Source organism: Schistocerca cancellata, chromosome 5 (genome assembly GCF_023864275.1).
Source record: "Schistocerca cancellata isolate TAMUIC-IGC-003103 chromosome 5, iqSchCanc2.1, whole genome shotgun sequence".
Taxonomy (NCBI): Eukaryota; Metazoa; Arthropoda; class Insecta; order Orthoptera; family Acrididae; genus Schistocerca; species Schistocerca cancellata.
The window spans coordinates 382,853,099-382,870,420 of NC_064630.1; the positions used below are offsets into that span (position 1 = coordinate 382,853,099).

Consider the following 17,322-nt stretch of genomic DNA (forward strand, 5'->3'; position numbering starts at 1 on the left):
TTGAATGCACGGCATTGCCGAGTTGTACGTGCTGCCCTCAGTGGTGAAAGTAAAAGATCATCTAGTCATTGAGTATCAAATGACGCTGTCGATTCTGCTGTGATTGTATAATTTTAATAACAGGATTCCAGTTTTTATCCAGCTGAAAGCCGTTGTCATGATTTATAAGATTATCGGCAAGACGTATTTCCACTGATTCTTTGATTACGGAATCCCAAAATCCGGAAACCGGAGCTAAACGCAGAATTGAAAAGGACCCAACAAGCCGAATATAAAGGAAAACTTCTACTCTTTTGAACGACTGTTCTCTACCTGAACAAGTTATCAAGAGATTGAGATCACACAATGCAGTACCACCAAGACTCTATGGTCTTCCCAAGATACACAAGGATGGTGCCCCACTACGATTAATAGTGAGTAATATTGGTGCTGCGACCTATTCTACAGCAAAATATCTAGCCTCACTAGTAAAGCCGCATGTGGGTAAGTGTTGCCACCATATACGTAATTCCGAGGATTTTGTCAGTCGCTTGAAGGAAGTTAAGCTTAGCAGCTCGGATTTATTAGTTAGCTTTGATGTGGTCTCACTTTTTACCAAAGTGCCTTTAATGGAATCGTTACATCTTATTGGTAACTTATTCAGTGCAGAAATGACGGCCTTGTTTGAACATATACTCTCCTCAAAGTACTTTTTATTCAATGATGAATTCTTTGAACAAACAGACGGCGTCGCCATGGGGAGCCCTTTGTCCCCTGTGGTAGCTAATCTCTTTACGGAGGACTCTGAGGAGAAAGCACTTGAGTCTGCTGTTTTAAAGCCTGCGGTCTTCTGGCAGTACATAGAGTAGATGATACTTTTGTTGTATGGCCTCATGGCAGACAGGAACTTGAGAAATTCCTTCATCACAAACTCATTACACAAGAATATCAAATTCACGATGGAGATTGAAAAAGATGACACTTTACCATTTCTAGACGTGCTAGTACGCCGTAAAAATGATGGGTCATTAGGACATTCTTTTGTGGCGGCGTTCGTAGCGACAAACACTTCGCTGTATAAACGGCTTACGAAGTCACCGCCACACTTTTAATAGCGGGCCAACCGGTCCGCTGGAACAGTGAACAGAAAGATGAAAACCCGAACACTCTGATTAAATAAAAGTCGGTACTTATCTTTATTAACGAAGATACCGAAACACAGTAGTGAACTCCGTGTCTACAGAAATCTGTCTAGTTCGAGTCGGAGTGGCTAGGTCAGCATCGGCTGACGACAAACAACAACTCTGCTGCGATGAACACACAACTGACTAGCAAGTACACAAATCGGTGGCGAGTATACCACTGAGCGGCGAATACAGAACTGTCCTAGCGCTCGCGACTCCAGCGCTTAAGAAGCCAGAAGCCAGCGGTGGCGCGCGCAGACTTGCGGCAATTTCCTGTATCGCTGGCGCTGCTTATGCGGACGGCGTTCGGACTTTGATGCTGCCAACCTTTTGGCAGCGGGCTCGGTTGGCATTACTGGCTAGGATATAACACATTCTGTGTACAGGAAACCAACTCACACAGATCTGCATCTCCAGGCATCAAGCTGCCATCACCCAGTGCAAACAGCTGGTGTTCTCAGCACCTTACTACATCGAGCACATGTAATATCGGATGATGGAAACCTCCATGCAGAATTAGAACGCTTGGAGAAGGTTTTTAAAGAGAATGGCTACACTTCACCCCAAATAAGGAAGGCCATGCGCAACTGTCATAACAAGAAGCAACACATTGAGCACGATGATGACGAATACAAATCAACTGCATTCCTTCCATACGCTGGGAATGTGTCATCGAAAATAGGGCAATTACTGAAGAAAAATAAAATCGAGGTTATCTTCAGTCCACCAGCAAAGAACCAGGCCCTGGTTGGATCCGTTAAAGACGATTTACAACTGAAGAAAGCAGGCATCTACAAAATTCCCTCTGAATGTGGCTCTGCATATATTGGCCAGACAACAAGAACTGTCCATGAACGATGTCCAGAACATGAAAGATACACCCGTATGTGGCAACCGTCAAAATTGGCAGTAGCAGAGCACTGTATTTCTTTGAGACTTTCAATGGAACACAATGAAACAAAAATTTTAGCTCCGGTTTCCAGATTTTGGGATTCCGTAATCAAAGAAATATGTCTTGCCGATAATATTATAAATCGTGACAACAGCTTTCAGCTGGATAAAAACTGGAATCCTGTTATTAAAATTATATAATCACAGCAAAATCGACAGCGTTATTCGATACTCAATGACTAGATGATCTTTTACTTTCACCACTGAGGACAGCATGTACAACTCGGCTATGCCGTGCATGTCAACACCTAGTGCATGCGCTGTTGGATGCCAGTACATTTCGCATGCGTGAGATTCAACATAAATACCACGACTGCACCTGGTCTCTTCAGTAGTTGTGTACTCACCTGATGATGGCCGGACGTCTCTGGGCTGAAATATCGTGGCAGAATGTTGACGGGATCTGGCTGCATAGCCAGAAATTATTAGAAGAAGAAATACGCCGGGAAAATTTCAGAAGTCACAGCTACAGTAGTGTTCACTTTTTCCTTCAGGAGGTGGACAATGTGTGCATTGCTTTAGTGTCTTTGAAGGCACATGCATTGCCACAATGTTGACTGTAGGGATGGACAATAGATTGGAGGATCCTGGCCCAATACTGCACAGTCCTCAAATTACCCTCAGTAGCAATGAACGCATCTGACAACCATGCATGACAGTATCCCAAAACATGACTGATCCACTTTTCTACTGCATCAGTCACACTGGATGCTCAATACATGTATTGGTACCTGCCTGCCTTCACTCTCTTCCATTACAGAGGTGACTGTACTTTGTGAGGAAGAGTGTTAAGGAAGAGGTTTCTAACTTTTTTTAAATCAGAAAGAAAAAAGAAGAGCCTGTTTAAGCCATTACGATGAACTGTTTTAGGAAGCTAACATGAAAGCAAAGAGAGCCATAGCAAATTCAAACAAAGCTAAACCTTGGTCAACAAACAAAACTGAAGGAAGTCAAAATGGGTGTAAAGGCAGTTATACAGAAAGCATTCAATGAATCTGAAAGCAAAATCTGAATTGTCAGAAAATACTAAACAGTTTTGGGCTTGCATATCAGTCAACAACACACCAATTACAGCAATCTGCCCAAAGGTTTGTTGACCATGATGCCACTAAAACGTAAGATGATAAAATGAAGGCCAAAATACTAAACTCTGTCTTTGAAACTGTTCCACCTAAGAAGATTACAGCACATATCGTGTGTTCACCTACCACATGGATGCAGAAATGACAGATGTAGAAATAAGGGGGAACAGAACAGAATAGCAGCTCAAATCACTTGATAGTGAAAAGAAGAGAAAAAAAGCCATAGGATCCAGTGAAGTGCCCGTAAGATCTATATTGAATATGCAGAGGAATCAATCCCTCTATTAATGTAAGTTAACTGTACATCAATGGAATAACGGTGCATGCCATATGATTGAAAAAAGATGCACATAGTTCCAGTCCATACAAAAGGTTTCAATATCTACTCGCAAAACTGTAGACTTATCTCACTGATGTGAGGGGGGAGTGATAATGGTACAATATGTACTCTCCACTACACCCAATATAGTGGCTTGTGGGGTACTGATGTAGACGTAGATGTTGATGACACAGCTCAGTTAAGATTATAAAATGAAAACAGTGTATAACTGGGACTCAATCAATGACTCTGTCACATTATTATTATAGGAAAAACTCTGGGAAGAAATTTACAAAGCACAAGGTGGTGTTCAGAAATATCTTTATTTTATAAAAATACTTCTACAAGACTCTGAATTCTGTTCCCTGTTGAAACATCTGAGAGGCAAACAGAGTAGAAGCCAGGATATATACTGATGATACCCAACATTATAACCACCTGTTTAATGGCATGTTGGACTATCTTTGGAACAAAATACACCAATGATTCTGTGTTGTGTAGATTTTTACATGTTCTTGGTACGTTTCTGGAGGTAAGTTACACCGGATGTCATTGTTTAATGGTGTTTGAGGTTAGGGTCAGTCTACAGACCTACACCATGTGTTCTCTGACAGCCAGTGAGCATTCAGTGGTATCCTGAGCACTCTGCTGTGAACAGCAAACCTAGTGTGAGCATTAAACGTGATTGTAGAGTGTTATTCAGTGAATTTTTATTCCACTTGCTGCAAGTTGTCACAGCTGATGGTGAACAACAAATTCTACGCAAGCAACTGAGAGGCATAATTTGCAGGCTACATGCTTTCTCCAAGTGCAAAGCACATATGTGCACATACCACAATTATCGCTTGCAACAAGAAATGCTGCAATCACTGTATAAAGCCCTACCTGTACAGGCCACCACAGTTCATGACTCAGACTATATACACAGGTCATGCAACTGACTTGTTGGTTGTGTGGATGGAGGTGATAGCATCCCAGATGTGTTCCATTTATGTACAGGTCAAACAATTAATGTAAATTATGAGTCAGTTGTTTCTAGGCACAGAGTCAGTACTGTTCCACATGTATTACACTTGGTTCAGATAAAGTGAATTTGGTGGCCAAGACATAGAAGTGAGTTCACTATCACGCTCTTCACACCATGATTCTGGTTTTGTAAAATGAATTTCTCTTGCACTGCAGAGCATATTTCCCAATGTACCAGCTGGTGCTGCTGCTTCTCATTTCATCCACATATGGAGCATGGGTAGAATGATTGCTTGCTTGAACACCTCTCTGTGGGCTGTAATTAATCTAACCTTGTCATCGTGGCCCTATGTGAGAAACATAGTATATAATTAGATCACTCACTTAAAGCTGTTTCTTGAAACTTTGCAATTAGGCTGTCTGGGATAGACTGTAACTATCTCCAGTATCTGCCAGCCTAGGTTTTTCACCTCAGTAATGTTCGCTTATGGACCCACAAACCTGTGACCATATGTGCTGCTTTAATATCCTCTGTTAGTCCTACTAGTTATTGGTCCCATGCACTTGAACAGTATTATAGCAAGGGTCACAAGAGTGTTTTTAAAACTATCTCCTTTGTCATCATTAATGATGTCACTGGGTCAGAATAGTAACAAGTAGAGGTCATCTGCTGTGGTGGCCCATCATGAACAATGTACACTGAATTGTTTGTTCTGAACAGTGTTTTATGAAGCACCTGCACCTATGACAGCATTGTGTTATGCCACATATCACTGACCATTCTGCTTTACAGAGTAGGCAAGCCTCTGATTTCCCCCTTTTTGGATGGGACATGAATGTCAAACACATTGTTGCCTGCTTGTGGTGTCACCAGCCTTCGACCACTTCCTGCAAATGCTTGCGACAGCAGAATTTAACCAGCTTTGTCATTTCTGAGATGTCAGGCCGTAACAATCTGCTGTTTGTCAAAGTTGCATATGTCAGTGGATTTTTCATTTACAGCGTGTATCATTACTGGAACGATGCGCCACTCATCTATACTATGCTTAACCCTTTGACTGCTGTTGACGAGTTTACTCATCATGCTGTGTGCTGCTCCCCGGGTGCTAATGACGAGTATAGTCACGGCCGCCGGTTTTCCCTAGCACTGTTGACGAGTTAAGTCACACCCGCGCTTGCTGGCCCCTGAGCACTGATGACGAGTACAGGCGCGCCGCTATCTGAGTGCTGATGACGAGATAACTCGGACAGTGGACTTCCCGTCTCATATCTCAGTAGCCTTTCGCAGTTCTGGCCGCTGGCTTGTCTGTTGTGAGCCTAGGTTTCGCACTACAGTTCACTGTTCATCGGAATTTACATCAGTGTTCTTCGCGTCCTGTATTTTAAAAGGAAAATGGTGAGAACTCATGGTTGCACTGAGGAAGAAATCATGGAGATTCTTACGAGGTGCGACAGTGAGGGTGAACTACTTGATTTTGACAAAAGTGATAGCTCTTCCACAGAGCGGACAGCTCTATTCATAAACCATCCACGTCAGCAGCGGTGTGAAAGCAGTCTCATGTTTCAACAAGAGATGTTAGTTGTTCTGAATTTGAAGAATCAGAAAGTGATAGTGAAACGCCTACGAAGAAAGCACGTCTTAGTGATATATTTGGCTGGAAAGAAAATGACTTTCAGCCAGTTAATCATGCATTTGATGATACGCTGTCGGGACATGTGTGTCAAATAGGGAATTAGTCAAGTATTCTGTCAGTTTTCATGTTATTCTTTACACAAGAACTGATGAAATATATAGCTGACAAAACGAATTGGTTTTATTTATTCACCAAGAAGAATACTCCCGAATCAGTGCATTCTCGAATCTCAAAATGGAAAGATACTAGATATGAAGAAATGTATTATTTTATAGCTGTTTGTCTTCTGATGCCTCGCGTGAAAAAACTGAAAATTAGTGAATACTGGACCAGAGATGTTCTTCTAAATATGTCAATTTTTAGTGAACTCATGTCAAGAGACTGCTTTTTGTTACTTATGAGAATGTTACATTTCAGTGACAACTCTGCCAATACTGGAGGAGACAGATTATTCAAAATTAGGAACATTGTCAATAAAGTTCGTACAGCTTTCTGTTGTGCATTTAATCCACATCAGAAACTCTGCATTGATGAAAGAAGCCCTATTTAGAACGTGGACATACCCTCTATGTCGATAACTGGTACTCAAGCCCAGACTTGTTTGCCCAGCTTCACACTCATGGGATGAACGCATGTGGTACTATCCGTAAGAACAGACGCAACATGCCGAAACTTCAGAAGAAACTGGAACGTGGAGATATTCAGTTTATGTGTACTGATACAATGCTTGCTATAAAGTGGTATGACAAAAGAGAAGTGTGGATGTTGACCACATGTAACACCACAGAAATGGTTGACACAGGAAAGATTGACAGGAATACTGGAGAAAAAATTAAGAAACCACAAAGCATTGTAGATTATAACTTGAATATGGGAGCAGTTGACCATTCTGATATGCTGTTTAGCTCTGTCGGATGTATACGGAAAACAATGAAGTGGTATAAAAAGTTCTTTTTTCACGTTCTAGATCTGTGTGTTTTAAATGCTCATGCCCTACACAGATCACTAACAGGTCGTAAAATGATGATAGCAGAGTTTCATCTGTCACAGGTAAGAGAACTTACGGAAACGTATGCATTAGAGCACAGAAAAGCTGGCAGAGGAAGGTGTTTTGATGATAATCCTCTAAGATTTGTGGGAAGGCATATTCCAGACATTATAACAAGTGAGCAATCCAAGAAAAGTGCGCTAATACGTAGATGCATTGTTTGCTGGAAACAAAAAGTGCGTCGAGAAAGCAGGTACGAAAGTAAAACTTGCAAGGTACCATTGTGTGTCACACCCTGTTTTGAAAAATACCACACGAAACAGAATTACTAATTGCAGCATAGAACGAATACAATATTGCTATTAGAAAAAAACTTCGAAAAAAAATTATAAAAAGGGAAAAACAAAATAAAAATATTTTTAACTTCGTTAGTGCCGGTCCAAAGCCCAGATCAAAAAGAAGGATGGGAAACATATTCACAATGTGTAAAAGTAACGCCTAAATTTACAGTTCATGACTCTGAATTTTCTCTATAAGTGAATTTAATGTGCTCACAAAAGACAGAGATTTCACAGCTTTGAAATGTTGGAAAATCTGTTGAATACTTATGTGCAACAATCACAAGTATTGTACAAATTTCATCACAGAAACAAAATTACGCATAATCGGGTAATTACAAAGCGCAACAAATATTCTGGCAATTCAGCGATACAAACAGTAGGCCATGTGAAATTTCTTATCACACGGGAATACAAATTTAACGATGTGAAGTCAAATTGTTCTTACCGTTGCTCACAGTAAATTCCGATGTTGTAGTGCGATATGAAAGATGATCTGTATGTCGCTTTCTCCTATAAACGACTTAATACGATGTTCTGAACAACAAAAATAACATACAGTAACCTATAATCTATGGCTTATTTTATTTGTTCTTCAGTTAGTACGGTGAGGAACGCATAGATAAATGCGGGCATTATAAATGGGTATCCAAGAAAGAACAATAAACTATTGATGTAAAGCTAATGAATCACATCGCTTTCAGCATAATCTACAAAAATAGTGCAAGAAAACTACAAGCAAGATATCATTCTTGGTGATGGAAAATAGTTTTACCAGACAGTTTGACTCTGTAGTAATTCACTTGCAGGGGAACTACGTAGTGAGAGCATTTACGAGTGTACTGTATCAGCTGTGAGAGGACACAATATTTCGCGTGGAGTTGCTGTCACTGCAGAAATACTCAGCACAGGGCAGGTGGGGCAGCAAGGGGTGCTCCGCCCCAGGCAGCAGCTCGAGGGTCAGGAACATTAGCGCAGGTACACGGATGACAGTGCAGGCCACAGCGCCTCAGCGTGCCAAGCGTATCGTGCACCTCCAGCAGTTAACATACTTTACTTAGCTTGTTATGTGCCTCCAACTCCATCACAAGACAATCGACCTTCTTGTGGGCAATGATCACAATGTTTTGTCTCATTAGTTTATGATGGATAACACTTTAGATGAAAGTATCTTCAAAGAGAATGAAATGTCTATATATCCAGTAAGCAAGCTGTAGTCAAGACTTAATGCTCCTTTGCCAACATTGTAGTAAAATTACTAAATACAAAAACTCTTGAAATCAAGCCAACAAAAGTAAATGTGATGTGAATGAAACTGCCTTCCCAAACAATAGCAGTATGATGGCACAGTGCAACCAAATTAAATCCTTACTTACTTGCTGTGTCTACTAATATACAACTAAATGAATATGCCTTAATTTTATCCACTGTGGTTCTCCATTCGGTTTATTCCACAAACACTGAACATAGCACTTACAAGAATTAATTACAAAAATTAAAAAAAACCTAATTCATTGCCCGGTACAACGTTTAAAACTCACCCAGCGTGTTGATTGCTGCATAACATTTTTGGAATATTGTTGGATGTTCATATGTAACTATCCAGCTATTTTGGTTCAGCGTATTTTGGCCATCTTCAGGTGCAAAGTGACAGAAGCGCTCCAAGCTCCTCTATTTACGTCAATGTCGACACACAGTATATAAGCTGCTCCACATGGATTACTTGAAAGTATACCGTTTTACTATAAGGCGACAGGTTGTTCAAAGTGTGCTGAGTGGTGAACACTTGCTTTTTTGACAACAGATCAATGAGCTCTGCTTGTTGTACTGAGCAGAGAACTATTAATCATGCAGAGAGAATGGAGTTACCTAAAGGCAAGATTTCATGCATTAACCAAATGGAAATGCCATCTCAATTGATGAGATCTTCAAACTGTCTTATTTCCACCAACTCCTCAACGATATTATTCCCTAACTTGGAGATTTGCTCTACAATTTTTGTTATATTATATTTCACCAAAATATCACTAGAAATGCAACATTCTGCAGTAGAAGATTTGCTGACTTGAAAGCAGTGAGTATGCTGCTGGTTTTCCTTAACATGGTATTGAACGGTGTGTGGTAAGCTTGTCACATTCATACAGAATCCTGTAAATTCATGCCTTTGATGACACTATATTGTCAGGAGTTAAATAGAGAAGTTTAGGATACTTTCATCAGTTTACATCTAAAGACCATCAGAAGGCTCTACACAAAAATGCTGGGACAGGAAGTTACGGAGACCTGGAAGTTTTCCCAAAATTTTGTGGAACAATTGGTAGGGGATTACAAAAATCATTAGATTTAGACCTTCAGTGAGAGCAGCACCGCTAGTTCTTGCTACTAATAAGATGAGTACACCGTTCACTTGGTACATATTCTTATGAGCTTCAAACAGGAGCGACTTATTTTCAGTTATCTGTGTAGTTACTAGTTTATTTTTGTAATTTCTTGCGTGTTTGAGTGCTTACTAAGCACAACCTTTTATTTCAATAGCAGTGTAGTGTACAGTACCGCCATTGTTATCGACACTTGTATTGACCCTTGTATCGTACAGGCTTTTGTTTGTTTGGTTAGAACAGCTCAGTGTCGGTTAGACCATCAGCGAGAGCAGCACTACTAGTTCCTGCTACTAATAAGGCGAGTACACCGTTCACTTGTTACATATTTTTACGAGCTTCCAACAGGAGCGACGGCAGTAATGGATAGGAACTATGATTGTTGTGTGCAGATGTGAGCTAAGTTGGTGACCCTTCGCTCACAGCTCCAGGCTGCTTTGTCTTCCGTCACACAGCTTGAGGCTGCTGCCAACGGGCGTCGGGGATGCGAGGGATGTCGAGCACGTCCCACGTGTCCTCCGCTCGGTCCACTGCTGTAGCTGCCCCGGGTACTGCCTGCACTGAGGTTGACCCCTCACCCATGATCGAGTGGGAGATCATTCCAAATTCTGGCAGGCAGAGAAAAACTTTCCAAGGGGTTCATCGTAGGGCCTCCCCGATTCGTTTGACGAACAGTTTTCGGGTGTTATCTGTGGCTGATGATGTCTCTGAGCCGGATGCAGTCATCCACCCTGTTCCAGAGGTTGCTTCTCAGCCCGCAAGGTCTGGGTATTCACAGAGGGTGGGTTTGCTGATAGCTGGGAGCTCCAACGTTTGGTGCGTAATGGGGCCCCTTAGGAACATGGCTGCCAAGGAGGGGAAGGAAGCCAGTGTGCACTTTGTGTGCATTCCAGGGGAGGGGGGGGGGGGGCGGGTGCAGTCATTCTGGATGTGAAAAGTGTGCTTCTGGACGCCATGGAGAGTACAGGGTGCAGCCAACTGCAGGTGGTGGCTTGTGTCGATACCAATGACGTGTGTCGCTTTGGATCGGAACAAATTCCGTTTGGTTTCGTGCGGCTAGCGGAAATGGTAAAGACTGCCAGTCTTGCTTCCAAGATTATGGCGGAGCTCACCATCTGCAGCATCGTCAATAGAACCAACTTTGGCCCTTTGGTGCAGAGGCAAGTGGAGGGTCTGAATCAGAGGCTCAGGCAGTTCTGTGACCATGTAGGTTGCAGATTCCTTGACTTGCGCCATCGGGTGGTGGGTTTCTGGGTTCCGCTTAATAGGCCAGGAGTCCACTACATAGGTATCGGGGGCTGTGTGGAAGGGGCTAGGCGGTTTTTTAGGTTAGGGGGTCTCAGGGAACCACAGAAGGAGGTGTTCGTCTAAAAGTGGGCAGGTAAAAAGCAGTAAAGTAGTTGTAGAAACAATTGGTATTGTAGTTGTAAATTGTCGTAGCTGTGTTGGGAAAGAACCAGAGCTCCAAGCCCTAATAGAAAGCACTGAAGCTCAAATAGTTGTAGGTACAGAGAGCTGGCTAAAGCCGGAAATAAGCTCAGCTGAAATTTTTTTCAAACGATCTAACAGTGTTCAGAAAGGATAGATTAAATACAGTTGGTGGTGGAGTATTTATTGCTGTCAGAGGTAGTTTGCCTTGTTGCGAAATTGAAGTAGATTGTTCGTGTGAAATAGTATGGGCAGAGGTTATACCTTACAATCGGACTAAACTATTAATTGGATCGTTTTACCAACACCTCGACTCAGAAGATATAGTTGCTGAACATTTCAAAGAAAATCTGAGTCTCATTTCAAATAAATAACCTGCCCATACAATTATAGTCAGTGGTGACTTTAATCTACCCTCAATATGCTGGAAAAATTACACGTTTAAAGCCAGCGGCAGGCATAAAACATCATCCGAAATTGTACTGAATGCTATCTCAGAAAATTATTTTGAACAATTAGTTCATGAGCCCTCTCAAAGCGTAAATGGTTGCGAAAGCATACTTTACCTTTTAGCAACAAATAATCCTGGACAAATAGTGAGTATTGTGACGAATACAGGAATTAGTGACCACAAGGCAGTTGCTGCTAGGCTGAATACCGTAACACCTACAACCATCAAAAAGAAACGCAAAGTATATCTATTTAAAAAAGCTGATAAAAATGCTCTTAACACCTTTTTAAGAGACAGTCTTCACTCCTTCCGATCTGATCATGTAAGTGTATAAAAGTTGTGGAATGTTTTCAAAGAGATAGTATCGACAGCAATTGAGAGATATATACCACATAAATTAATAAGTGATGGTACTGATCCCCCATGGTACACAAAACGGGTCAGATCGTTGTTGCAGAAGCAACAAAAAAAGCATGCCAAATTTAAAAGAACACAAAATCCCCAAGGTTGCCAAAGTTTTACAGAAGTTCAAAATATGGCGCGTACTTCAATGCGAGATGCTTTTAATAATTTCCACAATGAAATTCTGTCTCGAAATCTGGCAGAAAACCCGAAGAGATTCTGGTCATATATAAAGCACACTGATGGCAAGACACACCTTCACTGCACGATAACAACGGTGAAGTCACTGATGACAGTGCCACTAAAGCAGAGTTATTAAACACGGTTTTCCGTAACTCCTTCACCAAAGATGACGGAGTAAATATTCCTGAATTCAAATCAAGAACAACTGCCAAGATTAGAAACATAGACGTAGATATCCTCGGAGTAACGAAACAGCTTAAATCACTTAATAAAGACAAGGCCTCCGGTGCAGATTGTATACCAGTCAGGTACCTCTCAGAATATGCTGATAAAATATCTCCATATTTAGCAATTATAGACAACCACTCGCTCACAGAAAGATCCGTACCTAAAGACTGGAAAATTGCTTAAGTCACACCAATACCCAAGAAGGGAAGAAGGCGCGATCCGCTGAATTACAGGCGTATATCACTAACGTCAAATTGCAGTAGGGTTTTGGAACATATACTGTATTCGAACATTATGAAGTACCTCAAAGAAAACGATTTATTTACGCATAGTCAGCACGGTTTCAGAAAATATCATCTTGTGAAACACAACTAGCTCTTGATACTTATGAAGTAATAAGTGCTACCGACAGGGGATGTCAAATTGAATCCATATTTTTAGATTTCCAGAAGGCTTTTGACACTGTTCGTCACAAGCATCTTCTAACCAAACTGCATGCCTACGGAGTATCGCCTCAGTTGTGCGACTGGATTCGTGATTTTCTCTCAGAAAGGTCACAGTTCGTAGTAGTAGATGGAAAGTCATCGAGTAAAACAGAAGTAATATCCGGCGTTCCCCAAGGAAGTGTTACAGGCTCTCTATTGTTCCTGATCTATATTAATGACATAGGAGACAATCTGAGGAGCCGTCTTAGATTGTTTGCAAATGATGCTGTCATTTACCATCTTGTAAAGTCATCAGATGATCAAAACGACTAGCAAAATGATTTAGATAAGATATCTGTATGATGCGAAAAGTGGCAATTGACCCTGAATAAGGAAAAGTGTGAAGTTATTCACATGAGTACTACAAGAAATCAGCTAAATTTCAATTACGCGATAAGTCACACAAATCTGAAGGCTGTAAATTCAACTAAATACTTAGGGATTACAATTACAAATAACCTAAATTGGAACGATCAAGTAGATAATATTGTGGGTAAAGCAAACCAAAGACTGCGATTCATTGGCAGAACACTTAGAAGGTATAACAGGTCTACCAAAGAGACTGCTTACACTACGCTTGTCCTTCCTATTCTGGAGTATTGCTGTGTGATGTGGGATCCGCATCAGGTGGGACTGACAGTTGACATCAAAATGTACAAAGAAGGGCAGCTCGTTTTGTATCATCGCGAAATAGGGGAGATAGTGTCACAGATATGATACGTGAATTGGAGTGGCAATCATTAAAACAAAGGCATTTTTCGTTGTGACGGGATCTTCTCATGAAATTTCATCACCAGTTTTCTTTTCTGATTGCGAAAACATTCTGTTGGCACCCACCTACATAGGAAGAAATGATCATCATGATAAAATAATAGAAATCAGGACTCGCACAGAAAAATTTAAGTGCTCCTTTTTCCCGCGTGCTGTTCGAGAGTGGAACGGTAGAGAGACAGCTTGAAGGTGGTTCATTGAACCCTCTGCCAGGCACTTTATTGTGAATAGCAGATAATCACAAATATGTAAATGTAGATCACTAGAAGGTCACTGGCCATGACAGTCCCTCTATCAGAGTATTAAAAGATCTTGTGCTAACTTGAAATGGTCACTTAGGAGCAAACTTCGCAGTCAGTCAATGATTCAAAGCTTATTTCAGATCACAGTGAAATATCTAGTAGTTACATCCACATACAAAACCTGAGGTAGGCAATACATTTCCAGTTAACATCAATTTCAATATTTAGATTATTTTTCAAATATTTTTAGGAAAGTGATTTACACCAAAATTCTCTCTCTTTTTTCCAGGCACAATTTGTTCACTACTTCTCGGTTAACCTAATGTAAAATATTCTGCACTGTGAAATTTTTATTGACCTCACAAGTGCAAACCTTAAGAAAAACTGTCTTTTCAATATATTATGTGACTTTATCAAGACCTTTGATAGTGTGGACTATGAAAATCCAATTAAATGAAACTACTTGGTTCCAGAGACCTTTGCAAAAATCAAACATCCATGATGAATGTATGCAGAATGAAGTGACAAATGAAAATTTGTACAAAGGCTGGGTTTTGAACCTGGGTCTCCTGCTCACTAGGCAGACACGCTAACCATTACACCACCCTGGCACAGTTGTTTTGCACACCTCTCTCCTTAACCCAAATTCCCATTCACACCTCAGCCCACTCATTATTCTCTCTAAACTCAAACAGCATTGCAGAGGCTTTCAATTGTATTGGAATAGCACCTCAGTATGTGTGTATATATTTCTATATGATTCCAAAGACCTTTGCAAGTCTCAAATAGTGTTCGAGTTTAGGGAGAATACCAAGTGGGCTGAGGCATAAATGGGAATTTGGATCGAGGAGGAAAACATAGCAGAGTAGCCCATGCAGTTGTGCAAAGACTCTGTGGCAGGGTGGCATAGTGGTTATTGCATCCGCCTAATAACCAGGTGATCAGGATTCGAATCCTGACTTTAAATAAAGTTTCACTCGCTGCTTCATTCTGCATCCACAAAAACTACTTACTAACTGTAACTTTAAGCTCCTTCTTCCTTTCATCTGAATTGTTTGAACCTGGAAAAATTCATTTATTCTTGCATATCACACTGAGATTTAATGCTTTCTTCCATTGTAAATCTTATCTTGCATTTTACTTTGAAGGCCGGCAATCTTCAGAATTTGTTTGTCTGTTTAATACTAGAGATTCAACATTTCTCCTTTAGAACAGCATGTTTAAGACACTCATGATAAAGATAGCTATTAAATTTCAGCATTTCATCTATACATGAGGTAAAGCATAGCACACTTTTCTGTAATAGTCTCTGTGTCCTACACCAATAATTAGTTTCTCTAATGCTTCTTTATTAACTACTTATAAACTACGACCACTAGCTTTTACTTACCACCAATATTATTCCCAACATTGCAATCCAACGCCCAAGACTAGATGTGGCTTTCCAGTCAAAATCAATCCAACTATATGGCCCAAACTGAGCTATAACTCGCATCAGCTTCCCCCTGCAAAGCAAATTTCAAAGGTTGTATTAAAATCCAGACTATGATACATAATGAAATAAAATAAGAAACGCCTAAGATCCTTAAAAATTACATAAATGAAACTTCGAAAAATTGAAAATACATAAAAAAGACAGAGCACATAAAATTCAATTCTAGGAAAAACAGAGAACACATATCTCAGTGAAAGTAGGAGGTAAATTAACTACCATACCTATTCAGTATGATACACAAGTGATCAACACCCCTACACCCCTCTATGGGAACTGCTAAGTTATTTTTTTCAATTATTTACAATAAAAATACATAACATATGGGATACAAAACCTCTCTTACAAGGATCAGCTATAATGGACACAATTTACAACAAAGTCTACTTAGAAGAGAATTTCAGAAAAAACTGGCAATGTATTTTGATAATTTGTATGTGGAACATAACTCATACACTGGATTCTGAAAATGTATGAAAATATTATAATATTCTATCAGATACCTTTACCACAAACAAACAAAACTACTATTTTCACTACAACTACATTTACTTAATGTTTCCTGGCGGCAGGTTACAAAGGACTAAATGGGATCAATCATCCACATTTTGCGAACACTTGACTTAAAAACTTTGAATGTGACTTTTTTTTCCCAAATGACATTTGATTGATAACTGTGAATTTTATTTCTGCCCAGAAATATAAAGGCTAAAGAACTGTTACAGAGAAAAAGGCCAAGCAATCACCACATAACAATTAATTCTTTCTTTCTTTTGCTTGTGCCTTTATCCTGCAGTTTTGAAGAGTCGGCATGTTTAGGTTCGGATTTGGCAAGGTTAATGTTAAGGGGTGGCTGGATGAAATTCCTGCCGCCACCCTGAATGCCCGGGAGTCTGCAAGTCACATAACTGAGGTGGGACATGGGGACCAGCCCAGTATTCACCAAGGAGGATGTGGAAAACTGCCTAAAAACCACATACAGGCTGGCCGGCACACCGGCCTTCACCATTAATCCACCGGACAGATTCGATCCGGGACCAGCGCGCCTACCCGAGTCCAGGAAGCAGTGCATTAGCGCTCTTGGTGGGTCACCACACAACAAGGAATCAAACAAATTTGAGATTGTTTATTCCTGTTGACAAACATGCAAATAAGAGGGGCCACTCAAAGTTTTGGGAGCATAACATAAATTTCTGTTTTCCAGAGTTTCCCATCATATATTCTCAACCCTCTCTCCTTTAAGTTCTACGTACAAGCTGAAATATAACTGACTCAGCTCAGGACTATGTAGTGTACGATGGCTTAGGCTAGTGAAGCACAAAATACTTGTGTATTTCCTAATCAGATGCCTGACTCTTTGGAAGTTTGGTATTTTAATGTGCTTTTGGATAGTGACATGACATTTTTTGAGATAAAAGAGAGGATGTTGGCTTTACATAAATGTCCAAATTAATAAAGTAAGGTAAAAATATGTTAGTAGTGGATACTTTATTGTTGAATCACACATAAATGAACAATTAACATATGAAAACAAGATTATATGAAGAAGACTAGATTGTACACAACTGAATGCAACAAAAAATTAATGAATACGTGCACATGGCAAATGTAGCAAAACCAATACACATAAAGCCAAACATAATTTAGTAGATATCATCTTCAATTATTCACCAAAATACAAAATATATTTTCTTCTGCAGCAGCTGCCATTGGGTAAATGAACTAACTTCCACCATCAAGAGAATTTCTTCTGACCCTGTCTTGAAAGATCTAATTTAATACCATGGCCACAGAGGGAGACGATATCTGAAATACCAGCTG

At 40.3% G+C, this 17,322-nt stretch overlaps 1 protein-coding gene across 2 annotated transcripts in view; it reads right to left on the reverse strand.

The window, feature by feature from the left end:
* The window catches only part of LOC126188964 (phosphatidylserine synthase 2-like), a 243,146-nt gene that overhangs the window by 130,885 nt on the left and 94,939 nt on the right, over positions 1-17,322 (reverse strand). For both annotated transcript variants that reach the window (XR_007537887.1, XM_049930723.1), the window contains exon 7: positions 15,400-15,514. Coding sequence is in view for 1 of the 2 variants with exons in the window: in XM_049930723.1 (XP_049786680.1) it covers positions 15,400-15,514 (115 nt within the window). In the remaining variant the exon portion in view is untranslated. The remainder of the gene's footprint in view (positions 1-15,399; positions 15,515-17,322) is intronic.